We start from the raw sequence: 22,528 nt of genomic DNA, 5'->3' as shown, positions 1-22,528 counted from the left end.
CCATAATCAGGTATTTTTCATTTCCAGGCAGCAGATAGTTGCTGAAGTCTATAATGTTGTTAGAGAATAAAAGATAAAAAAGACAGAATCCTTGCTATTAAGGAGTTCACAATCTAGTGGAGGACTTACAGCTTTAAACTAGTCATTATTATACAGTATAATAATTCATGACTTTTATTTAGTGCTTACTAAATTACAGGTCCTGTTCTAAGTACTTTACATGTGTATGCAGTATGGACTATTATTTTTATCATTTTCTAAATGAGAAAACTGTAGTAGAGAAAGATGAAGTATTTTGGCAATGATGTTGTGATTCCAGGCGGTCAGGTTCCATGGGCTCAGGTCAGTAGTGGCCTGGGGGAAAGTGACTGATTCTGCCTTAATCAAGGAAGGCTTCATGGAGATGCTTCTGTTTCATCACGGAACAAGAAAAGGGCTGAGTAAGGACATAAAGGCAAGAGGAACAGTATACGCAAAGGTATACAGCTTGGACAAAACATAGCTCATTCAAAAATTATAAGTAAAACTAAAACAGAGGGAAGTGGCATAGGTGAAGCTAGCTAGTTAAGTAGAGGCCTGATCATGGAGGGCTTTGTTAAACAGTTGATACTTTATGGTACAGAGCCCTGAAAAATTTTAAGTAGCAGAATAAAACAATCAGTGTTTGTTCACATTTGAGAAATATAGAGGATGGATTGAAGTGAAGCAAGGTTAGAGGCTAAAGAAATCATTCGGAGGACATGCAATAATTCAGGTGAGAAGTGTTATAAGGAAGTCTTTTAATAAACTTTCAAAATGTTAATAAGTTTGTTGGAGGTACAAATTTCCTTGCCTGCCACATGTGGTAGGTCGTATAGAGCTTTCAAAATTATTTTTTCATCTTTGGAAATACTGGTTCAATATTTCACTCAGATTAAAGTTGGAATGTATTTAGTAGATTCAGCTTAGTTGAAGACACATCACAAAACAATTCCACAATTCAGCACAATTGTCAGTCTCTGTCCAAGAGACTGGAAAAGCTAAAGGTCAGATTTGTGTGACTGCTAGCATTATTAACAGAGTCTTATTATAATAACTTAATCATTTTAATTTCATAAGCACTAAATTCATATCATGTTGGGAAACAGAATTAGGGGAAAAATAGGTATATCTTCTGTGTTCGATGCACTTTCGATACTTTGTAAGCCAACAAAAATAAGGATTTAGTGAGGCTGTATTTTGTGAACATCTGATCTGTGATATATTTTCCATTCAGGATAAAGAAGATGTGGTCTATGTATACAATGGAATATTACTCAGCCATTAGAAACGACAAATACCCACCATTTGCTTCGATGTGGATGGAACTGGAGGATATTATGCTGAGTGAAATAAGTCAATCGGAGAAGGACAAACATATGGTCTCAGTCATTTGGGGAATATAAGAAATAGTGAGAGGGAATAAAAGGGAAAGGAGAGAGGATGAGTGGGAAATAGCAGTGAGGGTGACAGAACATGAGAGACTCCCAACTCTGGGAAACGAACAAGGGGTAGTGGAAAGGGAGGTGGGCGGGGGTTTGCAGTGACTGGATGACAGGCACTGAGGGGGGCACTTGATGGGATGAGCACTGGGTGATATGCTATATGTTGGCAAATTGAACTCCAATAAAAAAAAAGAAAAAAATATAATAAAAAATATTTTCCATTTAATTCATATCTTTTACCAAGACATTGCTTTTATGAATTGATTTTGAGAAGCATAGTTCTGTTCTTCTTAAAAAAAAATCACTAAATTTTAATTTTTTTAAGTCCATACCATAATTGACAATTGTGATCATTGAGTTTCTAGTTGAATAGCAATATGTGGTTTGGAGAAAATAAAAGAGCAATATAATAAATAGACCAAGAAAGGCTTCTCTTGGAAAATTAAATTTGTGCTGAGATATAAATATTAAGAAGAATACATTGTGCAAAGATATCAGAACCTTGCTGACACAGGAAATAGTTCAAAGGCTGCTCTGAGCTAAATGGTTTGCATGTTTGAGGTTTAGAAAGAAGTCTAGTATAGCTAGAGGATGGTGGGTAAGGAGGAGAAGTGGAGGAAGAAGATGAGGTTGGAGACATAATTAGACATGGGCCAAATTATGAATTCTGGTAGAATCTGAAGTACAGCTTGGATCTGAAGTACAGGGTCCCACTGGCAATGTTAAGCAGGAAAGTGAGATGATCTGATACAGAGTTTTTTTAAAAAATCCACTATGGCCACTGAGAATGATTGGTAAAAGAGTAATAGTGTAGACCAGAGGGGGAAAGGCTAGTACAGTAATTTGTGTCACATGGTATTGATTTGGAATAGGCTGATGGTCATTGATACGAAGAGAGATGATGGCTTTGGGATGTATTTTTAGAGATGGTAAAATCATGACTTACTAAAGGAAAGGAAAGATTCAAAGTGACTCTTAGGTGTCTGATTGAATAACTCGGTGTTATTCCCTAAGTTGAGAAAGTGAGGTGGGGGAAATAAATGGGTTTGGGTAAGAAAAAAAAAGGTATGATTCAGACACATTAGTTTTGAGATCAGCATTCTAGTGAGGTGTTTATTAAGCAATTGAGTAGAGAAACTTGGAGCTTTGGGGAAATGTCTGGGTTGGAGACCCAAATTTCAGGGTTGTCTGTACACTGATGGTATTCTAAGCCTCCACTAGGGAGAGATTGTATTTAGAAAAAAAGAGTAAAGCTTCAGGGCACTTGAAGATACAGACAGCTGGCAGAGCAGCAGGAGTAAGAATCAGTACACGGCACTGAGGAGAAGTAGCTGCTGAACTAGTGGAAAACCAGGAGAGCAGAAGATCAAGGGTAGAAGCCAAGAGAGGACAATGTGACGAGAAGTTAGTTAATTCATCCCTTTTCTTTCCTTTTTCTTAAATTGAAGTATTTTTGACCTACAATGCTATGTTAGTTTCAGGTGTACACCATAATCATCCGATACTCAACTCAGAAGTTGTAGTTTCCGCCTGTCACGGTGCAATGGTGTTACAATATTATTGACTACATTTCCTATGCTTTACTTTAATGTCCATGATTTATTTTATAACTAGAAAGTTGTACCTCTTAATCTCCTTCACCTGTTTTGCCCCTCTTTCAGCACTCTCCTCTCCGCTGGCAATCAGCAATTCTCTGTATTTATATTCTGGTTTGTGCACTTATTTTATTATTAGATTTATAAGTGAGGTTGTATGGTATTTTTCATTCTATATCTGACTTATTTCACTTAGCATAATATCCTCTAGGTCCATCCATCAAAAAGAATGAGATCTTGCCATTCACGACAACTTGGATGTCCCCTTTATTTTTGCTTTTGTTTCCCTTGCCTGAACAGACATATCTAGAAAAATGTTGCTGAGGCCAATTGTCTGAGAGATTACTGCCTATGTTTTCTTTTGGGAAGTTACAGTTCTAGGTCTTACATTTAAATCTTTAACCATTTTGAGTTTATTTTTGTAGATGGTGTAAGAAAGTGGTCCAGATTTATTCTTTTTCACGTAGCCATCCAGTTTTCCAAAAGCCATTTATTGAAGATACTATCTTTACCCTATTGTATATTCTTGCCTCTTTTGTCATAGATTGATTAGCCATATGAGTGTGGGTTTATTTCTCAGCTCTCTATCTGTTCCATTGATCTGTATGCCTGGTTTTGTGCCAGTACAATGCTGTTTTGATTACTATAGCTTTGTATCGTAACTTGAAATCTGGGATTGAGATATGATCAGCTTTGTTCTTTCTCAAGATTGCTTTGGCCATTCAGGTTCTTTTGTGATTTTTTTTTTTAAAGATTTTATTTATTTATTCACGAGAGACACACAGAGAGAGAGGCAGAGACACAGGCAGAGGGAGAAGCAGGCTCCATGCAGGGAGCCTGATGTGGGCCTCGATCCGGGGTCTCCAGGATCACACCCTGGGCTGAAGGCGGTGCTAAACTGCTGAGCCACCAGGGCTGCCCTCTTTTGTGATTTCATACAAATTTTAAGATTATTTGTTCTAGTTGTGAAAAATATTATTAGTTTTTTGATAGGAATTACACTGACTGTGTAGATTGCTTTGGGAAGTATGGACATTTTAACAATATTAATTTTTCCAATCTGTGAACATGATATATTTTTCTATTTGCTTCTATCATTTTCAGTTTCTTTTATTAATATCTTACCGTTTTCAGATTACAGGTCTTTTACGTTTTGATTAAATTTATTTCTAGGTATTTTATTCTTTTTCATATAACTGGATTATTTTTTCTTTTTTTTTAGATTTATTTATTTATTTATTTTTTATTTTAGAGAAGCATAAGTGAGAGGGGCAGAGGGAGAGGAAGAGAGAATCTCAATCAGACAGAGCCTGAGGCTTGATCTCATCACCCTGAGATCTTGAACTGAGCCAAAGCCAAGCATCTCTTGCTTAATTGCCTATGCCACTCAGGCGGCCCTGGATTATTTTCTTAATTCCTCTTTCTGCTACTTTGTTATTAGTGTATAGGAAGGCAACAGATTTGTTTACTAATTTTACATCCTGCAACTTTACTGAAATCTTTTATTAGGTCTAATAGTTTTTGGCAGAGTCTTTAAGGTTTTCTATATATACCATCATGTCATCTTTGAAGGGTGAGAGTTTTACTTCTTCCTCACCAGTTTTTGGGATGCCTTTTATTTCTTTTTCTTATTTGGTTGATGCAACTAGGACTTCAGTATTACATTGAATAAAGTGAGTGTGGACATCCTTGTCTTGTTCTTGGTCTTAGAGGAAAAGTTTTCAGTTTTTTACCATTGAATATGATGTTAGCTACCGGTTTTTCATATATAGCCTTTATTATGTTGAAGTATGTTCCCTGTAAACTCACTTTGTTGAGAGTTTTTATCATGAATGGACGTTTTACTTCGTCAATTGCTTTTTCTTCATTTATTGAGCTGATTATTTATTTTATCCATTTTGTTAATGTGGTATATCATGTTGATTGATTTGTGGATATTAAACCATCCTTGTATCCCTGCAGTAAATCTCAGTTCATTGTGGTTAATGATCCTTTTAATGTATTGTTGAATTCCATTTGCTAAAATTTTGTTGAGGATTTTTGCATCAGTATTCATCAGGGATATTGGCCCATAATTGTGTGTGTGTGTGTGTGTGTGTGTGTGTGTGTATGTAGTGTTTTTGTCTGGTTTCAGTGTAATGCTGGCCTTTCATTACTTGTCATAAGTATATTCAGATTTTCTATTTCCTCCTGATTCAGTCTCAGAAGATTATATGTTTTTAGAAATTTTATCTATTTCTTCCAGGTTGTCCAATTTGTTAGCATATAATTTTTAATAGTAGTTTCTTATAATCCTTTATATTTCTGTGATATATGTTTTTAGAAATTTTATCTATTTCTTCCAGGTTGTCCAGTTTGTTGGCATATAATTTTTAATAGTAGTTTCTTATAATCCTTTCTATTTCTGTGGTATCCGTTGTTACTTCTTTCATTTCTGGTTTTATTTGAGTCCTCTTTCTCTCTCTTTTTTAAAAGAATTATTTATTTTAGAGAGAGAGAGAGTGAGGGGGGCACTTGGCGGGATGAGCACTGGGTGTTATGCTATATGTTGGCAAATTGAACTCCAATAAAAAAAATTAAAAAAAAAGAGAGAGAGTGCATGAGTGGGAGGAGGGGCAGAGAGAGAGGCAGAGACAGAATCCCAAGCAGACTCCCCACTGAGTGTGAAGCCTGATGTGGGGCTTGATCCCATGACCTGTGAGATCTTGACTTGAGCTGAAATCACAAGTCAAATGCTTAACTGAGCCACCTAGGGCACCCCCTTTTGATGAGCCTTACTAAATGTCAATTTTGTTTATCTTTTTAGAGAAACAGCTCTTAGTTTTATTAATCTTTGTGGTTTTTTTAAAGTATATTTCATTTATTTCTGCTCTGCTCTTTATTATTTTTTTCCTTCTACTAACTTTATTGTTCTTTTTAAATTTCCTTTAAGTTTAACTTTAGCTATTTGAGACTTTTCGTGTTTCTTGAGGCAAGCCTGTATCTCTATAAAGGTCCCTTTTAGAACTGCTGTTGCTGCGTCTCACATATTTTGAACTACTATGTTTCCATTTTCATTTGTCTCTAGGTATATTTTGGTTTCCTCTCTGATTTCTTTTTTGACTTATTGGTGGTTTAGTAGCATGTTGCTTAGCCTTCACTTTTTTTTTTTTTAAGATTTTATTTATTTATTCATGAGGGACATAGAAAGGAGGCAGAGACACAGGCAGAGGGAGAAGCAGGCTCCCTATAGGGAGCCTGATGTGGGACTCAATCTCAGAACTCCAGGATCACGACCTGAGCTGAAGGCAGATGCTCAACCACTGAGCCACCCAGGTGGCCCTAGCCTTCATATGTTTGTGGGGTTTTTTTCTTCATCTCTTTGTTATAGCATTTAACACTTTATATTGTAATTTATCTACTTAAGTCCCTCAGTGCTGGCCAGTAGAACATTGGGACTGTACAGTGAGGTAGCTGCTAGCTAGGTGTAGCTATTGAGTACTTTTAAATGTGACTAATGTTACTGAGGAATCAAATTTTAAATTTTATTTATTTTTAATTAGTCTAAATGTAAATAGCATAGATTATGTATTAGATAGATGAACTCCTCCACAGAGACCGTGTGTTCTCTATCTTTGTGTCTTCAGAGTCAAGATATATGCCCTAATTATACTAGTGCCTTAGCAAATGTGAAGGGTTTTGTGTTAAAAGATATGCTTGTTGGGATGCCTGGTTGGCTCAGTGGTTGAGCATCTGCCTTTGGCTCAGGGTGTGATCCTGGAGTTCCGGGATCGAGACCCACATCAGGCTCCTTGCAGGGAGCCTACTTCTCCCTCTGCCTGTGTCTCTGCCTCTCTCTGTGTGTCTCTCATGAATAAATAAATAAACTTTTTTAAAAGATTTTTTAAAAATTTATTCATTTGAGACAGAGAGAGAGAGCACACGCACATGAGCAGGGGGAGAGGCAGAGGCAGAGGCAGAGGGAGAAGCAGGCTACCTGCTCAGCCAGGAGCCTGACATGGGGCTTGATCTCAGGACCTGGAGATCACGACCTGAGGTGAAGGCAGATGCTTAATCATCCAAGCCACCCAGGTGCCCCAATAAATAAACTCTTAAAAAAAAAAAAAAAAGGTATGTTTGCTTTAGAAGTAAAAAAGTAAAACAGGATGATGGCTGTTTTACTCCTAAGGGCAATCTAAGCTGGGCTAGTTAAATGTATCTCCTCTACTGATGTTGTGTTAGTCAGCTCTTGCTGCACTAATGGTGTATAACAAACAACCATTATCTCTCAGTGGCATATTATAACAAAACTTATTTCTTGTTTGGCTGTGGCTTGGCTCTAGTTTAGGAGTTGGGCCCAGGCTTGCTCCATGTGTTCAGGCATGATGTGTTACTGGGGTGCCAATATTTAAAAGGCCAAAGAAGACCTGCAGGCACACTTAAAACCTCTGTTTGGGGGTGCCAGGGTGACTTGATCAATTGAGTGTTTGGCTCTTGGTTTCAGCTCAAGTCATGATCTCAGGGCCCTGGGTTGAGCCCTGCTTTGGGCTCCAAGCTTGGTTTGGAGTCTCCTTGTCCCTCTCTTCCCCTCTCCTCCTCCCTCAACTCATTCTCTCTGTCTCCCCCCCCCCCCTTCTTTTTCTCTTAAATAAATAAATAAATAGAATCTTTAAAATTAAATTAAACCCCATGTGTCATATTCATTTACATTTTGTTGACCAAAACAAGTCATGATTAAGCTCCAATATAACTGGAGTGCAGAATATTTTCTTCCCTTGGAGGATGGGTAGAGAAGAATGGATATTTATTAAACAGTAACCATAGGTGAATGCTGGTTTTCTTTTCCTTAGAGCAATAGTTCTCACCTGGGGATGATTTTGCCTCAAAGGAGACATCTGGTAATGTCTGCAGAGGTTTTTTGATATAACTGCTGGCATGGGGAGGATTGTGACTGGCAACTGGCAGATAGAGGCCAGAGATGCTGCTAAATATCCTGTAATGCATAGGACACCCCCTGCCCCCAAAAGAATTATCCAGTGCACACTATCACTAGTGCTTAGGTTGAGAAGACTTTCCATTAAATAGTAGTTCTAAAATTTTAGGATGCATCAGCATTACCTATAGGATTTATTAAAATACAGATTCTCAGAGGAGTTAACTCTGGAAGCTTCTGACATAGTAGGTCTAGAATTCCTAACAAGTTCCCAGATGACAATGATACTGCTGATCCGGGGACCATAAGGCAAGAACCACTTCCTTAAGAATCAGTCATTATCTACATTTTTTTAAATATCATTTGTGTGCATTATCATGGGACCTGTTAAAGCACTTATCACAGATCTGTCTTGTAGTTCTTTTGTTTGGACTAAAGGAATTGAGGTATAATACTGAGTGGGAAGCTTTGGAAAAGAAGCTTACTCTATGAGTCATGGCATTGGCACATAAACAGATGTTTATAAAATGTTCTGTTTGTGAGACATATTTTGAAGAAGTAGAAGCTGATAATCATACTTAGCACTCCAGAGGTGCTAAGACTGGTCATTGACGAGATTGCAGAGATTGCACCTCCTTAGTTGTATTGCTATAGTTTCACAAGCAGTATCTTAGAAAAAAACTTAAAATGATTATCTTGAGTTACAGGACATCTCTTATTCTTGTAAGTTTTTTGTTTAGTTTTTATTTTGCTTGTTAAGAACAAACACCATTTTTTGAAATTCTTTGAGCTCACACACATAAAATTGTTAAATGAAGAGAAAGAAAAACTAGACAAATAGCTAGTTATAATAGTCACAGTAGTTACATAGCTAGTTACAATAGTAAGTGACAAAAGTCTTTTAATCAATAGAATATTTAGTTGTGAAGTTCTTTTTTTTTTTTTTTTTTTTTTTTAGAGAGAGAGAGAGAGAGAGAGAGGCAGAGACACAGGCAGAGGGAGAAGCGGGCTCCATGCAGGGAGCCCGATGTGGGATTCGATCCCGGGTCTCCAGGATCGCGCCCTGGGCCAAAGGCAGGCGCCAAACCGCTGCGCCACCCAGGGATCCCAGTTGTGAAGTTCTTAATTATCTTCTTTTAGCAAACTCATAAACTGGTAAGAAGAAAAAGGGATTTAAAACTTAAGAACTCTTTATATTGGTGGCAAAACAACTTTTTATCTTATAACTTGCAGAAATAAATATTCTGGATTAGCCTTCGAATAATGTATAAAGAAAGAATAGCAGCCTAGTCGAAGTACTGTCCAATAGAAGTATAATGCAAGTGGCATGTGTAACTAAAATTTTTGTAGTAGATACATTAAAAAGGATAAATTGGTTAAATTAATTATAATAATATGTTTTTAATCCAAATTAGACTTATTATTAATGAAATATTTTGGATTTCTTACTAGTCTTCAAAAACCAATATGTATAGCAAATCTCAAGTTGAACTAGCCTTATTTCAAGTGTTCAGTAGCCACATATGGCTAGTAGCTGCCATATTGTACAGCACAGATCTAAGAGTTACAGAGTGAGTAATGGAGAGCTCAGTTTTTGTATTTTAAGATTTTCTTTGGGGCAATAGAAAGCTGTTTTTTGAGCATATATCTTGGTCACTGTCTGAATTCAGACTATCATCATTTGTCCCTTCCTGGCACTGAAGAACCTGTCTAAAGGTCTTAATCTGATTATTGCCTAATCATATGACTTCCCTACTAAAAATTCTTCAGTAGGTTGTCATATTTTTCAAGGTAATTTATACTTCGTATCTTAGTGCACTAGAGTCTATATGATATGACTCCTTTCATATGTCTCTGGCTCATTTCCTGATTCAATACAAAGTTGTAGCCTTAGCTTCCAAAAAGATCTGCTGTTGTTTCCTACAGATTCCACTTCTGTTTTCCCATGCCATTGCATGTTTTTCTATTTACTGAATGCTCTTTTTTTTTTAAAGATTTATTTATTCATGAGAGACAGAGAGAGAGGCACAGACATAGGCAGAGGGAGAAGCAGGCTCCATGCAGGGAGCCCGATGTGCGACTCGATCCCAGGACTCCAGGATCATGCTCTGAGCCGAAGGCAGACGCTCGACCACTGAGCCACCCAGGCGTCCCTACTGAATGCTCTTTAACCTTGCTCTTCTACCTCTTTACTTAGCCAACTCCTATTAGTACTTCAGAATTCAATGCAAAGATTATCTTCTCTTGGAAAACTTCTCTTATTCACTAGTTAGTATATACTGTAAAGGCAGCATGTGCAGATTTAAGATACACATCTCAGACTGGGGAGAGCATATTTGGATCATATGGAACAAATATAGGCGTAATATCTATTAATAGGAAAAGGGTTACAAATCGATGAAAAGACCAAAATGCAATGAAAATATATGAAATTATGAATAGGTATATTCTATGAGAAAAAATATAAATGATCAATGAAAGTTTGAAATATAATTTTTCACCTATCACATTAGTAAATACTTGAAAGAATGATTGCATTTTAGCATGAGTACAGAGCAGAGCTGTCCAACAGAAATTAATGCAAACCACATATGTAATTTAAAATTATCTAGTACCCATATTAAAATTAAAAAAATACAATTTTCCTAATTAATTTGTCTCAGTATATCCAAAATGATTTCAGTATTTAATCAATATAAAAGCTTATTAAATAGATATTTAATGTCTTTAAGTCTTCAACATTTTGTGTAAAGATTTCAGAATACCCCAATATTTACTAGTTATGTAGAGGAATAGATGTTTTTGTACAATATTGGTGAGAATGCATTTTGGAGGAGAATTTGGCAATATTCATCAAGTTAAAATTTTAATGACCCAGGGTTCTATTCCTAGAAATCCATCCTCCAGAAATACTAATGTGCATTTAAAAATTAAAGATAGGTGGATGTTTACTGCAGTGTTGTACAGGAAGACATTGGTAATAACCTAAATGTCCTATAGGGTCTTTTTTTCCTGTAGGGGTTTTGTTAAATAATTATATTTCTAGATAGTGAGATACTGTATAACCTTTAAAAAATGTGGGGGCTATTTATGTTAACGGAGTTATTATATGAGTTAAGTAAATATTAACATGATATCATGTAGAATACTTAGAATGTCTGGCACATAGTAAATGTGATATGTGTTTGCTGCTATTATTATTAATTATTATTACTGAATGGAAGAAACTTGCAGATACGTTAAGTGAAACATAAATGCAAAGTCTAAAACTGTATCGTATGCCATTATTTGTGTAGAATGGAAAAAACGAGATATATATATGTGTGTGTGTATATATATATATATTTGTTTGTATATGTGTACAATATCTGTGAAAGAGTATGTAAAAAAATGATAACATTGATTATATTTGGAGAAGGAAACCAGATAGTTGGGGGAGGGATAGAGACTTTCCACAATGTTCTTTTTTTTCTATCTTTTGAATTTGATCCATAATGAATATAATACTAGTGAAAAATTTTAAATGTGAATTAGATTTATTTGTCTTAAATATTTTTGAGAAATCTATACTTTACCATTAATTATTTCTATAATTGGTATGCATTATTATGATTTTTTTTTAATATTTTTTTAAATTCTTATTTATGTATGATAGTAACACACAGAGAGAGAGAGGCAGAGACATAGGCAGAGGGAGAAGCAGGCTCCATGCACCGGGAGCTCGACGTGGGATTCGATCCCAGGTCTCCAGGATCGCGCCCTGGGCCAAAGGCAGGCGCCAAACTGCTGCGCCACCCAGGGATCCCCATTATTATGATTTTAATCAAGAAAAAACAATACTGGGTAGCTTTACTTCAGTTCTGTAGAATGGCTAGATGATATGAAATTCTGAGCAAATTTAAATTTTTATTAATCAGAATCTTGATCAGAAACACTTGGTTTCAAAATTTATATGACTTTTGAAAATATTTCTACATTGTCCTTTTTATTGTCACAAGAAAGATATGTGGCATATTGAACTTAATAAAATCAGATTTTGCAGGACATGAGGATCATTCTTATTACCACTTTGTAGAAAGTGTAAAAAACTACATGCTATCTTGGGGCACCTGGATGGCTCAGTGGTTGAGTGTCTACCTTTGGTTTGGGTCGTGATGCTGGGGTCCTGGGATCGAATCCTGTATCGGGCTCCTTTTGGGGAGCCTGCTTCTCCCTTTGCCTGTGTCTCTGCCTCTCTCTGTGTGTTTTTCATGAATAAATAAAATCTTAAAGAAAAAAATTTTTAAAGATTTTATTTATTTACTCATGAGAGACAGAGAGAGAGAGAGAGAGGCAGAGACACAGGCAGAGGGAAAAGCAGTCTTCATGCAGGGAGTTTGATGTGGGACTGGATCCCGGGTCTCCAGGATCACACCCTGGGCTGAAGGCGGCGCTAAACCGCTGATCCACCTGGGCTGCTCTAAAGAAAGTATTTTTAAAAACCCTACGTGCTATCATCAGACTATATTTAGACATTCTTTAAAAGTTAAAGCTCACACCCAAGAATGCTTTGGCCCTAATAGAAACTTTTGCGTGTGCAGGTGATATTCTAAGAGTTGAGGTCTGGTGAAGAGGATGGAAGAATTCTAGTTAATTTAAATTTTACAATACTGACTATCCTGTTGATCACATTTTCTGGACAAATGTGGATGGTAATTTTATATTTGGAATATATAACTCTTTGCTTTTCATGAAAACTTACTGTCACTTGTGTTCTAGGATTTGGAGTGGATCAGTTACGGGATGATAATCTTGAAACTTATTGGCAGTCAGATGGCTCCCAACCTCATTTAGTAAACATCCAATTCAGGTAATACATTTTTGTATTTTTTGATTTGTGTAGGTTAAGTGGACAAAGTAACCTATTTTATTTATATAAAATTTAAAGAAATATAGAAATTATAGTAAAATGCACTTAACTCTGGTTTTTATAAGCCTTGAGATTATTTTTCTACTCATGTAGATTGTTTTAAGTTTACTCATCTTATCTTTGTGAATTCTTTATAGTATTTTACACAGTTCCTTTTACATAGAGATTTTTTTTTTAAAGATTTTATTTGTTCATGAGAGACAGACAGAGAGAGAGAGAGAGAGGCAGACACAGGCAGAGGGAGAAGCAGGCTCCAGGCAAGTCCCCCAATGTGGGACTTGATCCCGGAACTCTGGGATCATGCGCAGAGCTGAAGGCAGATGCTCAGCCACTGGGCCACCCAGGTGGCCCTACATAGAGATGTCTTAAATATACTTTTCAAGATGATTTATCTCAGAAAAATATGCTCTGCTTATGACCCAAAGCAATGCCTTAACGTATTGCTTTAACTACATCTGGAGTGATAACAGTATGTCCTTTATGTATAGTCTATTCATGTAATTCTCAAATTTGTATTTCCATTGGAAAAAAATTGTCTTAACTTAAAACCTTTAAGGACATTTTCAGTTTTGAAATGCTTACTTTCTTGGGGAAAGGAACATGGCCATATGTTTTTCAATTGCTTTGAGTGTATTGAGATAGGTGGAAAACAGCTAACTTGGTTATCCTGCCCCATGGAAATCCTCTATTATATAAATATACATATATCTGTAGATTATATAAATAGTTATATCATCTATTTTAACATTTTCCAGCATTGTATTTTTAGTTTTTTTTCTTTTTTTTTTCTTTTCTTTTTAAAAAAAGATTTTATTTTTAAGTTATCTCTGCACCCAATGTGGGGCTTAAACCTGCAACCCCAGGTTGATCAAGACTCACATGAGCCAGCAAGATGCCCCTTTAGTTTGTTTTTCTCACTGATGGTACAGATCAGCACATTTCTTATGGAAAAGTCAGAAATTAACCATTTTTGCTTTCTGAGCTATTTGGTCTCTATTGCAACTACTAGGGCCATTATAGCATAAAAGCAGCTATAGGCAATGTACACTGGCTAAATTTAGTTATTCTAATTAAACTTTGTCTTAAAAAAAGTAGTTGGTGGCATAGTTTACCCAGTGGGTCATAGTATGCCAATTCTTGTCCTTATGTATTAAATATGTATTTACCAGAAATAAAAACAGCACCTAGTATTTAAAGACTTAAAACATCAGATACTTGGCTAAAATGTGTTATCTGTTCATTTCATTTAACCTTTACAGCTATTTTTATCCTTTTTAAAATAGTCTCAGAAGCAGACCTATATAAATTAAGTAACTTGCCCAAGATCACACAGCAAATAACTGGTAGCATTGCATCTGAACACAAGCACTCTGACCAGAGAGCCTGTGCTTTTAACCATTATACTGGGTAGGGTAAATTTCTTTTCCATGACAACAAAGGCTATCAAAGCTGGTACAATGAGTGTCTTAATTTAATTGTATTATATTAGAATGGCAGGATTTTTTCTTTTTTTTTAATTTTTCTTTTTTTCTTTTTTTAATTTTATTTTTAATTTTATTTATTTTTATTTATTTATTTATTTTTAGGATTTTTTCTTTTTAGGAAATGCAATTTTATACAGAAGGCCAATGTATTGAAGAATTAATAATAAAAATATGTTATATTTATAGAGCATTAAAAGTATCAGGTATTGTATTATCTCATTAAAAGTTTAATATTTAATAGTTATTAATATATATCATTTTTAAATGATCCTCAAAACATCTTTAGTAAGATGTAGGTACTATCATTTTTCTCATTTTATAGATGAAAAAACTAAAATTTAGAAAGATTAGCTTATCCAGGTCACAATCCATGCAGTTATAGAGCCTGGATGTGATCTAGCAGTCTGGACTTAAAGAACTGTTTGTAGTTAGTATTCAGCTGTTTCTCAACTAAGCTTATTAAAACAGTCAGGAACTTAAGGCCCTCCCTGCTTAACTTAGCCTTTGCCCTAACTAGGGAAGCCTAAGGCTTTGACAAACACATTTTGAAAACAAATGTTTTAGAAAAAGGGAAACTGATTAAGAATTTTAAAACAATCTCACACTTAAAAGTTCTAAATGCATTACAATCCCTCCCTCCCACAATTGTTTCAGACTACATTGGCAATGTATGTCTCAACTCTCCAGAATGCTTTCATATGTCATTCCTATAAATAAAGACCTTCTTCTATATAACAACAATAAATACATCCTTAGGAAATTAACAGTGATATGTTTAATTTTACAACCCCATTCCTGTTCTACCAATTGTAGCAGTGAAGTTGAATCACAGGTTGAATTTGGTTGTCCCTTCTCTTTACTCTCTTTTTAATATGGAACATTTCTTCACTCTTTATTTGACTCAGCACTTTTGAAGATTATAGGCCAGTTATTTTAAAGAATGTCCCTTAATTTGGGTTTCTTTGATCTTCATGAGTAACTTCAGGTTCTACATCTTTAGGAGAAGTAGCACAGAAGTGATGTTCTGTCCTTGTCATTGCATCTTAATACTTGAGGTACATGATTTTTATTTTGTCCCTTGACTGATGAGTGTTTACTTCTATTACGGTAGTATCTATATCTATTAAACTTCTCCACTGAAAAGATTCTTTCATTTTATTCAAAATTATTGCTATCAGCATGTGCTCAAAGTTTACTGTTTTTATTCACCTGTTTTAAATCTATTACTATCATCGTTTGTGTCAGTGCTCAAATTGCCTCAGATTTGGCCAGTGGGAGTCCCCTCCAGTTGATGCTATTACGTTTTGACAGTCTCTATTGATTATTTGAGCAATTTCTTCTGTTCTGGCAAAAGATTCTGTGCCCCATTTCTCTAAAATCAGGTGTATTTTAGTGGAGAATAGTAGTTAGAACCAGATTTTGCGGGGGGGTATTGGGGTGTCTCAGTTAAGCACCTGACTCTTGATTTCATCTCAGGTCATGGTCTTGGTTGAGACATCGAGCCCCATATTGGGCTCCCTGCTCAGTGGGGAGTCTGCTTGAGTTTCTCTCCCTCTGCTTCCCCCTCCCCCATTCTCTCTCTCTCAAAGAATTAAATCTAAAAAAAAGCCCCCAAACAAAACAAAAAAAAATGAAAAAAGAAAGAAACCAGCTTAGTGTATTGAGCAAACCCAATATACCATGTCTTGTATTGGATATGCTCATTGCTGTGTGATATTGCTGTTTCTAAGCCTTCTTAGTAAGGGGATATATGTATGTAACACATACATATATAAACATATTTACATCAGTATTTATTTCTCTGTCTTCATACATATACAAAAATCATAAATTCATTCCAACACTTCCAGTTACAGTCCAGAGTGAACAGGGTTTATTCTCTTTTTTTTTTCTTTCTATTCATAAGCCCTTTCATGAATGAGAACCTGGTTGGTTCTCTTATCCTTCCTACTTACTTCATTAATTCCCCAGTATGTAACCAGTGTTCCAGTTCTCTCATAGTTCCCTCCCCTCCACAGATGCCCCTTTACCCCACCTAGGCTCTCAACCTATCCTGTGCTGTTGTCTTTTCACTCTATATGCTCTTCCCTATTTGTAGATAACCTTTTTCTCCTGGTCTGGGATCTGACACCTTACATCAGTCACTCCCTTGTGTGGATGTTCTCTTCAGTCCACTTGGACTTTGACGTTGCATGCCAGGCCAACTTTCTAACCCTTCTTGGCTCTAGAACCTCACTGTATGGTGCGCATATGTGCTCTTATCCCTCTTTGGGCTTGATACTCCATAATAGGCTACCTTACAATGGGGCTGACTTCACATTCCACACAGGCTTTTATATGCCACATTGGGTCACCTTGTAGTGTGGATGTCTTCATCACTCTACTCAGGCTCAAACACCCCATTCCCCATGTGTAGCCGCTTTCCTCTTCAGAAGTTCTGCTCACTTCCACATGGGCCGTACTATACTTCCTTCCTTCCCCCATGTGAATGCACTCCTCACTTTGAACAGGCTCCAATATCCCATTTTGCTTGGTCCTCTCTATTTTTTTTATGGTGAAAAAATTTAGACATTAACAAAATAATAGGTACTAAGCTTATTAATAATTTAGTATATGTGCTGCCAAAGTGAGCACAGCTTATTAATAATTTAAGGCAATTGTAACTATATTTGAAATTGTTAACCTCAACCAGATATTTATTGGGACTTTTCCAGTCAACTACACATTGAATTATGAATGAAAAAAATTAAAGGAAATATTAGGAATTTGTCAAAGATTATGACTAAAATATATGATGTAATTTAGGATTGGATGCCTTTTTTTTTTTTTTTATCTCTTAGGAACTGACTCTTAAAACTCTGTTACGTAAGCTCCATGTTCAGCTTTCTTCCATTTGCTTTCTGTATGTGTGTTCGTGAGTCTATTATGTAGTAAGGAAAGGACTTTGTGTTTTGAAAATTATATTACAAATAAGCTTGAAAGAGGTTCAGTTTGGACTTTATGCAGTTGACCCTTGAACAGCGAAAGGAGTCAGGGGCTCCCCTTCATGGTTGAAAATCTACCTGTAACTTTTGAATCCCCAAAAACTTAATTACTAATAGCCTACTGTGTTGACTAGAATCCTTATTGATAACATAAATAATTAAAACATACTATGTATATGTATTTTACCCTGTATTCTTAAAATAAAGTAGACTAGAAAAAAGAAACTGTTATTAAGAAAATCATAAGGAAAAGAACATTTTCAATACTGTACTGTATTTATTGAAAAAACCTGAGTAGGAGTGGACCTGTGCAATTCAAACTCATGTTGTTCAAGGGTAAACTGTATTTTGTTAAGATGAAACAGAATATTTGACTCCTTAGATATTCTTCCCTTCACAGAGAAAATAAGCAACTTATATCCTGTAGCAGTTTCTTGGCTAGTTGAGCATGTAGATTTTAGAAATAATTGGTATGTATTATTGATGTGTCAGGATAGACCTGAAGTGTATAATAACAAAGTAGCATTTACTTTTATACCTCATTGTTCTTTTTAATTCGGGGCAAGTTCTTTCCCTTTCCTGTGGGAAATAGGTATGACAGTTTTGGGTAATATATACAGTTCTCTGTTCATTTCAAGTAGCAAAACAGACTAGAAATTAAAACATTCCATCCTAGCTGTAATGAAATAAGCTAGTAGTCATAACTAACAGTGAAAGCCTCAGAGTTGCTTGTTTCTTTTAAGGTTTCTTCCTCTCCATAAGCTTCAATCTACTGTAAATGGAAGAAGAAGGTGTGGTTTGCTTCTATAGCTTTTACCCATATTTTTAACTAATTCTGAACTCTCCAGTCTTGCTGGATGGGAATGGAGAAGGAAAACTTATAATTGCCAATTCTGTCTTGGTGATTTAGCATTGGTGCTCTCTTTACTTGATTGTATGCTTAAAGCAACTCTTATCTTATGGATGCTTTTGTGGGTGGAGAGGATAGAAACTTACTGTTTAATGGATATAGAGTTTTGGTTTGGAATGATATAAAGTTCTAGAGATGGATAGTGGCAATGGTGGTAACAATATGAATGTACTTAATGCCACTGACCTATACACTTAAAATAATAAAAAAATATTATGTATATTTTACAATAAGAAAAAAATCAATGAAATTTGCCCTCTCAACAGACTAAAGAAAAATCATATGATCATATAAATAGATGTAGAAACAGCATTTGAAAAAAGAAAACCATATCTGGGGGCATCACAATGCCAGATTTCAGGTTGTACTACAAAGCTGTGGTCATCAAGACAGTGTGGTACTGGCACAAAAACAGACACATAGATCAGTGGAACAGAATAGAGAATCCAGAAGTGGACCCTGAACTTTATGGGCAACTAATTTTCGATAAAGGAGGAAAGACTATCCATTGGAAGAAAGACAGTCTCTTCAATAAATGGTGCTGGGAAAATTGGACATCCACATGCAGAAGAATGAAACTAGACCACTCTCTTGCACCATACACAAAGATAAACTCAAAATGGATGAAAGATCTAAATGTGAGACAAGAGTCCATCAAAATCCTAGAGAAGAACACAGGCAACACCCTTTTTGAACTCGGCCATAGTAACTTCTTGCAAGATACATCCACGAAGGCAAAAGAAACAAAAGCAAAAATGAACTATTGGGACTTCATCAAGATAAGAAGCTTTTGCACAGCAAAGGATACAGTCAACAAAACTCAAAGACAACCTACAGAATGGGAGAAGATATTTGCAAATGACATATCAGATAAAGGGCTAGTTTCCAAGATCTATAAAGAACTTATCAAACTCAACACCAAAGAAACAAACAATCCAATCATGAAATGGGCAAAAGACATGAAGAGAAATCTCACAGAGGAAGACATAGACATGGCCAACATGCACATGAGAAAATGCTCTGCATCACTTGCCATCCGGGAAATACAAATCAAAACCACAATGAGATACCACCTCACACCAGTGAGAATGGGGAAAATTAACAAGGCAGGAAACAACAAATGTTGGAGAGGATGCGGAGAAAAGGGAACCCTCATACACTGTTGGTGGGAATGTGAACTGGTGCAGCCACTCTGGAAAACTGTGTGGAGGTTCCTCAAACAGTTAAAAATATACCTGCCCTACGACCCAGCAATTGCACTGTTGGGGATTTACCCCAAAGAGACAAATGCAATGAAACGCCAGGACACCTGCACCCCGATGTTTATAGCAGCAATGGCCACGATAGCCAAACTGTGGAAGGAGCCTCGGTGTCCAACGAAAGATGAATGGATAAAGAAGATGTGGTTTATGTATACAATGGAATATTACTCAGCTATTAGAAATGACAAATACCCACCATTTGCTTCAACGTGGATGGAACTGGAGGGTATTATGCTGAGTGAAGTAAGCCAGTCGGAGAAGGACAAACATTATATGTTCTCATTCATTTGGGGAATATAAATAATAGTGAAAGGGAATATAAGGGAAGGGGGAAGAAATGTGTGGGAAATATCAGAAAGGGAGACAGAACGTAAAGACTGCTAACTCTGGGAAACGAACTAGGGGTGGTGGAAGGGGAGGAGGGCGGGGGGTGGGAGTGAATGGGTGACGGGCACTGGGGGTTATTCTGTATGTTAGTAAATTGAACACCAATAAAAAATAAATTAAAATAAATAAATAAATTAATTAATTAAAAAAAAAAGTCAGCCCATTTTCAGGGAGAGGAAAAAAAAATAAATAAATCCTCAGCATACTAGGAATAGTATTTTTTAAATAAAATCTTCATTTTCTATTTTTTCTTGAATCCGTTTTGAAAATTTGTGTTTTTTTGAAGAATTTGTTCCTTTTTATCAAAATTATTTTAATTTATTGACCTAGGTATTTCTAATATTCATTTATTAACTTTAATTTCTGTTGGAACTATAGTAATATCTTTTATTTTATACCTGGTATTGATAACTTTTACCATTTCTCTTTTTGATGTCTAGTCAGATTGGCTGGAGATTTATCAGTTTTACTGATCTTTTTTGTTGTTGTTTACTTGTTTCAAGTTTTTATTTAAATTTTAGTTATTATATAGTATAATAATGGTTTCAGGAGTAGAATGTAGTGATTCATCACATTCATATATCACCCAGTGCTCACCACAAGTGCTCTCCTTGATACCCATCACCCACCCATTTAACCCATCCCCAACTCACCTCTCCTCTATCAGCCCAGTGCTCACCCCATTAAGTGCCCTGCTTGATGCCCATCATGCAGTTACACTATCCTGCCTCATCCCTCCTTTTCTGCAACCCTTTGTTTCCCAGAGTTAGGAGTCTTTCATGGTTTGTCTTCTCTAATGTTTCCCCACTCAGTTTCCCTCTTTTCCGTTATAGTCCCTTTCACTATTTCTTATATTCCACATATGAGTGAAATCATATGATAATTGTCTCTCTGATTGACTTATTTTTGCTCAGCATAATACCCTCTATTTCCATCTGCATTGTTGCAGATGGTAAGATTTCATTTTTTTGATGGATGAGGAATATTCCATTTTATATATATATATATATATATAAAACATCTTCTTTATCCATTCATTTGCTGATGGACATCTAGGCTCTTCCCATAGTTTGGCTACTGTGGACATTGCTGTTATGAACATTGGGGTGCAGGTGACTCTTCGAATCACTATGTTCGTATCCTTTGTATAAATACCTGGTAGTGCAATTGCTGGGGTTGTCGGGTAGCTTTAACTTTTTGAGGAATCTCCATACCGTTTTCCAGAGTGGAGGTACTGGCTTGCTTTCCCACCAACAGTGGTTCCCCTTTTTCCACATTCTTGCCAACATCTGTTGTTTCCTGACTTGTTAATTTTACTTTCTGACTGGTGTGAGGTGGTATCTCATTGTGTTTTTTTTTTTTTTTAAAGATTTTATTTATTTATTTATTTATTTATTTATTTATTTATTATTTATTTAGGAGAGACAGAAAGAGGCAGAGACACAGGCAGAGGGAGAAGCAGGCTCCATGCATGGAGCCTGATGTGGGACTAGATCCCGAGTCCCCAGGATCACGTCCTGGGCTGAAGGCAGGCGCCAAACCGCTGAGCCACCCAGGGATCTCCCTCAGTGTGGTTTTGATTTTATTTCTCTGATGTGCAGTGATGCTGAACATTTTTTCACGTGTCTGTTGGCCATTTGTACGTCTTTGGAGAAATGTTTGTTCATGTTTTCCGCCTATTTCATGACTGGATAGTTTGTTTTTAAGATGTTGAGTTTGATAAGTTCTTTATAGATTTTGATACTAGCCCTTTATCTGATAAAATATTTGCAAATATCTTCTCACATTCTGTAGGTTGGGTTTTAGTTTTGTCAACTCTTTGCTGTGCAAAAGCATTTTATCTTGATTAAGTCCCAGTTGTTCGTTTTTGCTTTTGTTTCCTTCACCTTTAAAGATATGTCTAACAAGAAGTTGCTCTAGCCAAGGTCAAAGAGATTGCTGCCTGTATTCTCCTGTAGGTTTTTGATGGATTCCTGCCTCACATTTAGAGCTTTTATCCATTTTAAGCTTATTTTTGTGTATGATATAGGAAAGTGGTCCAGTTTTATTCTTTTGCATGTGACTGCCCAATTTTCCCAACACCATTTGTTGAAGAGACTGTCTTTTTTTTTTTTTTTCCATTGGATATTCTTTCCTGCTTTGTTGAAGATTAGTTGGTCATAGAATTAGGGTCCATTTCTGGGTTCTCTAGTCTGTTCATTTGATCTATGTGTCTATTTTTATGCCAGTACCATACTGTCTTGACAATTACGGTTTTGTAATACAGCTTGAAGTTCTGAATTGTGATGCCACCAGCTTTGATTTTCTTTTTCAACATTTCTTTGGCTATTCAGGGCCTTTTCTGGTTCCATACAAATTTTAGGATTATTTGTTCCAGCTATGTGAAAAATGTTGATGGTATTTTGATAGGGATTGCATTGACTGTGTAGATTGCTCTGGGTGGCAAAGATATTTTAACAATATTTGTTTTTCCAGTCCATGAGCATGAAATGTTTTTCCATTTCTTTGGGTCTTCTTCATTTTCTTTCATATACGTTCTATAGTTTTCAAAATACAGATCTTTACCTTTTTGGTTAGGTTTATTCCTAGGTATCTTAATGGATTTTGACGCAATTGTAAATG

The 22,528-nt window shown here is 36.0% G+C and overlaps 1 protein-coding gene across 12 annotated transcripts in view; it reads left to right on the top strand.

Annotated features, from left to right (window-relative positions):
* The window catches only part of ANAPC10 (anaphase promoting complex subunit 10), a 267,966-nt gene that overhangs the window by 5,068 nt on the left and 240,370 nt on the right, over nt 1–22,528 (top strand). For all 12 annotated transcript variants that reach the window (XR_007402287.1, XR_007402285.1, XR_007402288.1 and 9 more), the window contains one exon: nt 12,729–12,819. Coding sequence is in view for 8 of the 12 variants with exons in the window: in XM_049094152.1 (XP_048950109.1) it covers nt 12,729–12,819 (91 nt within the window). In the remaining 4 variants the exon portion in view is untranslated. The remainder of the gene's footprint in view (nt 1–12,728; nt 12,820–22,528) is intronic.

This window comes from Canis lupus, chromosome 15 (genome assembly GCF_003254725.2).
Source record: "Canis lupus dingo isolate Sandy chromosome 15, ASM325472v2, whole genome shotgun sequence".
NCBI classification, from domain to species: Eukaryota; Metazoa; Chordata; class Mammalia; order Carnivora; family Canidae; genus Canis; species Canis lupus.
This window is presented reverse-complemented; position numbering and strand designations above follow the sequence as displayed.